Source organism: Hippocampus comes, unplaced genomic scaffold (assembly GCF_001891065.2).
Source record: "Hippocampus comes isolate QL1 unplaced genomic scaffold, H_comes_QL1_v1.1 scaffold22, whole genome shotgun sequence".
In the NCBI taxonomy this organism is placed as follows: domain Eukaryota; kingdom Metazoa; phylum Chordata; class Actinopteri; order Syngnathiformes; family Syngnathidae; genus Hippocampus; species Hippocampus comes.
Genome location: NW_017806175.1, coordinates 4,726,523 through 4,731,316, shown reverse-complemented (window position 1 = coordinate 4,731,316; position 4,794 = coordinate 4,726,523). Strand labels below are relative to the sequence as shown.

At 40.3% G+C, this 4,794-nt stretch overlaps 1 protein-coding gene and 1 long non-coding RNA gene across 2 annotated transcripts in view; both read right to left on the bottom strand.

Annotated features, from left to right (window-relative positions):
* LOC109531980 (dimethylaniline monooxygenase [N-oxide-forming] 2-like) overlaps positions 1-1,489 on the bottom strand; it is a 15,209-nt gene extending 13,720 nt beyond the window's left edge. Inside the window, exons 1-2 of the mRNA XM_019896522.1 lie at positions 1,242-1,489; positions 995-1,172 (exon numbers count right to left, since the gene is read on the bottom strand). Of these exons, the coding sequence (XP_019752081.1) occupies positions 995-1,172; positions 1,242-1,394 (331 nt within the window). The 5' untranslated portion in view covers positions 1,395-1,489. The remainder of the gene's footprint in view (positions 1-994; positions 1,173-1,241) is intronic.
* Positions 1,490-2,730: 1,241 nt separating this feature from the next.
* Positions 2,731-4,794, bottom strand: part of LOC109531992 (uncharacterized) — a 5,900-nt gene continuing 3,836 nt past the window's right edge. The window contains exon 2 of the long non-coding RNA XR_002171287.1: positions 2,731-2,782. This is a non-coding gene — a long non-coding RNA (uncharacterized LOC109531992). The remainder of the gene's footprint in view (positions 2,783-4,794) is intronic.

Below are 4,794 nucleotides of genomic sequence, written 5' to 3'. Positions count from 1 at the left end.
AATCCCGGCGGTGAAAGTACTCGCCAGTGAAGCTCTCTATACCTGGACCGTGGACATTTTTAAAAAAAAAAGAACCTGTGATCTCTGTCAAACTGTGCACAAACGTTTGACAAGAAAGTGCTCAGTCTCGAAAAACAGATTGGCCAATCAGAATACAGGATCGCCATCAAATCTGTTCCGGGGTAACCAATGCATTCTACCTAAAATAATCATTGTGAACGTTAATCCAAGTGGCTAGCAAGATTATGGACAATTATCTGAATTTGAATGCAGCTCAGCAAAATTTCCTCTTTTTCGAGAGTCTTTCCGGAACTTCCAATCCCGATGACAACCACTCTTTTCCCGCGCATACCTTCAGCGTTTCGGTAATCCCGGCTGTGAAAGTACTCGCCAGTGAAGCTCTCTATACCTGGACCGTGGACATTTTTTTTAAAAAAAGAACCTGTGATCTCATCAAACTGTGCACAAACGTTTGACAAGTGCTCAGTCCCGAAAATCAGATTGGCCAATCAGAATACAGTACAGGATCGCCATCAAATCTGTTCCGGGGTAACCAATGCATTCTACCTAAAATAATGGTTGTTAACGTCAATCCAAGTGGCTAGCAAGATTATGGACTACCGCAATCTGAATTTGAATGCAGCTCAGCAAAATGTCCTCTTTTTCGAGAGTCTCTAAACGATTATCATGAGCACGACTTCTTACAAAATAAACATCTTCAACTTATGTCATCATAGTTTCTAGCACCAAAATGGCCACAAGGTGGCAGCAGAGAGGCAAGGTGCTTTTCAGTGAAAGACGAAGGACAGCTTCCAAGGAAATTCTCAGAGAAGGTGAATTTGCAAAGAAGTTCACACTCCTGCGAAATGATTATTAACGTTTTTAGCGGGGCAAAACCACCTCCTGAAAATTCAACCGCAAAACGTTAGTGCCAAGCTCCCTAAACTCCACAAATAGCGAGGTTCACCCTTGCAATCAATGACGGGGTGGGTACCTGGAAAGTCTTTGAGTGGCAGGTTGGGGGTGGTGAAGAGTCCCGTGCAGACCATCACGGCGTCAAAAACCTCACTCTCCTGCCGCCCGTCGCGGAAGTCACTGAAGGCCATCCTCTCCTTGGAGCTGTTGAGTACCACAGACTCGTAGATATTGGCCCGTCCGGGCTCCGGTTCCTCCTGTCATGTGTCAACAACAAGTTGTTGGCTAAATCTCAGCCGAAAGTGTTTTTTGTTTTGAAAGCAAACCTTAAATCTCCATAGACCGCCGATGTCAGGACCGCTCTCAAAGCAGGTGGGCTCCAGACCTTCTTCCAAACAGGATTTGATGCTGGTCAGGCCTGACATCCCGGCGCCAATCACGGCTACCTTCTGAACCATGCTGGAGACAAAAGATGACATGTTGGGGTTCAAGACGGTGTGTGTTTTCTACGGAAGCCCTACTGAGTTCCATGACAGTTTTTCCCACTTTCTGATGTCCTCAGTATATTTGTCCATTCCTTTATTATTCCTTTATTTGGGCCATTTGCCATAAAACAAAAACAAAACATTCCTGATGGTCTACACAGATGTTTAACAATGTCTTTCCATTTGGAAATGATTTGCGCAAAAGAGAAAGCATGACAGTGAGTGTGGTTGACGCACCACAAACATGAAAACTGTGCACTAAAGCAAACAAGAACAGTACCTTGGAAAAGATACGTAGTCCTAAAAAGAAAAAAAAGAAAAATCACAAAATTAACTCCGGTTGATTGATTCCCGTTCTCAAGAACAGCAGAAGTGAATTGTGAGGCTTCTTAGGACAGTCAAATGTACGAGTCTGTGCGTGTGTGTGCCTTGACAAAATTATCATTGTTACAGACTACGCCCTCGTTTCTGTTGCCACCTGGAGTTGGCAGTCTGATGAACGCTTCATTCAGAAAGACAACAATGAAGCAAAGTATAAGTTGAACAAAATCCTTTGTAGATTTCAGTTGTAATAGCAACACAATTACAAAGTGTGACACAATAACCACAGAACAGGAAATGGAAATTACGGTGGCAGTGAAAAGCATCTTGATGTTCTTTTAAAAAAGAAAAATCACAAAATTAACTCCGGTTGATTCATTCCCGTTCTCAAGAACAGCAGAAGTGAATTGTCAGGCTTCTTAGGACTGTCAAATGTACGAGTCTGTGCGTGTGTGTGCCTTGACAAAATTATCATTATTACAGACTACGCCCTCGTTTCTATTGCCACCTGGGGTTGGCAGTCTGATGAACGCTTCATTCAGAAAGACAACAATGAAGCAAAGTATAAGTTGAACAAAATCCTTTGTAGATTTCAGTTGTAATAGCAACACAATTACAAAGTGTGACACAATAACCACAGAACAGGAAATGGAAATTACGGTGGCAGTGAAAAGCATCTTGATGTTCTTTTCACGTGTAATCCTGTTAACCAACAGCGTGATTGGTACAAAGGAGCATTTGTGCCCCACTCAAAAGAAAACTTGACATTATTTTCTAAATAAATGCTGTGAGTTGGAGAAAAAAATCAAGATAGTTACATTTTTTTTAATTTTACAGAAAAAGTAGTATATTTTTCAGACTTTTTCTTGATCCAAAGTATCTTCAAGGAAAATCTAGCATAATTTGGAGATAAAAACAAAAAAATCCAACTATGTAGCTCACTATGATGTTAAAAATTTACTGCTGTAGCTAGCAAACACACAGTCCCTCGCTTATAACTCCAAAGTTATTTGTTTGCCTGTCAGCTAGCAAAGTAATTAGCTTGCTATCTACTTACTAACCTTGTGCCCCACACAAAAGAAAACTTGACATTATTTTCTCAATAAATGCTGTGAGTTGGCGAAAAAAAATCAAGATAGTTACATTTTTTTGATTTTACAGAAAAAGTAGAATATTTTTTAGACTTTTTCTTGATCCAAAGTATCTTCAAGGAAAATCTAGCACAATTTGGAGATAAAAACAAAAAAATCCAACTATCTAGCTCACTATGATTTACTGCTGTAGCTAGCAAACACACAGTCACTCGCTTATAACACCAGTTATTTGTTTGCCTGCATGAGCAGAAAAGGAGTTTGCTGTTTGTCTTTGTCTTGAGTTGTCTGTCACAATGTGAAACTTGTTTTTCCACCTGACTGACAATTAATGCTAATAAGTCGAGGTTTAAACTTGCTTCAGTTTACTTCTATAACAATTTTGACTATCATCAGTCAGGTGAGAGTCATGTAACACCGTCTAAGCATGCAATGTTAGGCTGCGGGTTTTCTTGGAGGTGTGGTTTGCAGCTATACTGGCACATTAAGGAGCATACAAACAACAAATGTCCTCGGGGGGCTCCCTTCTGTTACACAATATGAACGACATGAACCTAAGAGGGAAGGAAAAACAAGTTTCTCTGGCTAGAAAAACGTGATTTTTCTGAAAACGTTCAGGCACAGTATCGAGTCCCCTCCAAAAGTAGTGGAGCGGCAAGCTCTGTTCATTTGTTTTTTCTTGTATGCTGAGGACATTTGGGTTTCAGATCAAAATATGAATATGAAACAACACTTCTGAATTCCAGCTTTTAATTTGTGGTATTTAGATTTAGGCGTGTTCAACAAATCAGGAGAGGGCATCTTTTGTTTGAAGCCACCCGCGTTTGAAGTGAGCAAAAGTACTGGAACATGTGACTGATGGGTGTTTGGAGTTGCTCAAGTCATGCCTCTTTTAGCTTGATTGCTAAAACAGAAAATATGCTTGTTTTAGCTTTGGGTTTCTCCTTGTGAGTTTGCTGTTAAGCCAATACAGTATGAAGATGAGAGAGAGAGCTGGATGTGAGAGAATATCAAACCATTTTGAAGCCGACAGAAGATAGTTGATCCGAGCTATTGCAAAAACATCGGGCATAACCAATACAATAATTTGGAATGTTCTGAAAAAGAAAGAAGGATGATCCAAAATACACAAGATCATTTGTGAAGCATGGTGGAAGTAATGTCATGACCCGGGAAGTCCCGCAGAGGCAGGTTGGGGTAAGTGTAGTGGCCCGTGCAACAGATGAATTAGTCAATTATAATTAGGCAATTAGTCGATTAATCGGATCATCTGTAAATTGCAGCATAGTAAATTCGAAACACACTTTGTCTACACACTGTGTAGTCAATATAATAAACATTTATACTAGATTCATTGCCGATACGGTAAGCAAGTGGGATGGCGAGAATTTATCATGGCTCTGAGTACCAGCGACTAAATTTGTATTTTGTCGGTCTTAAACTTTCTGTCACAAAACTTTTTGTAAAGACCGTTTGTCCCTGTCTATGTTTGTGGGATCCACCCTTATCCGGATTATTCCGGATCGCAACAGTCTTGGGGCTGCACTGCAACTCAACATTAACAACAACAAAAAAAAAATCAATTCAGTGTTTGATTCAGGTTTCATAATCGTCCCTTTCAAGCTTCAAAAAAACTGTTTGCTGCCTACCAATTTTGCAACACTGCTTCAATGTCAACAAGCAAGCCTTGGGCCGGAGAAAAATATGCTTAAAAAAACTGCAACGCCCAAGATGCCAAATACTGATGGCGTCAGGTCTGTCTGGATAACACCTGCAACAAGATATTTTTTAAAAAGAAGAGTACAGTGACTTTTGAGACCTCATTCATCGCCATCGATGGCCGTAGAAGTCAAAGGTCCACGGTTTGAACGATGGGCTGGCAGTGAATGGGTTTGAATATTTGCTCGATTTGTTGCATAATTCGGTCCACACTTTTGCTCCACTTTTTTTTTTTTTTTGGGAAAAAAAAAATTTAAACTTTT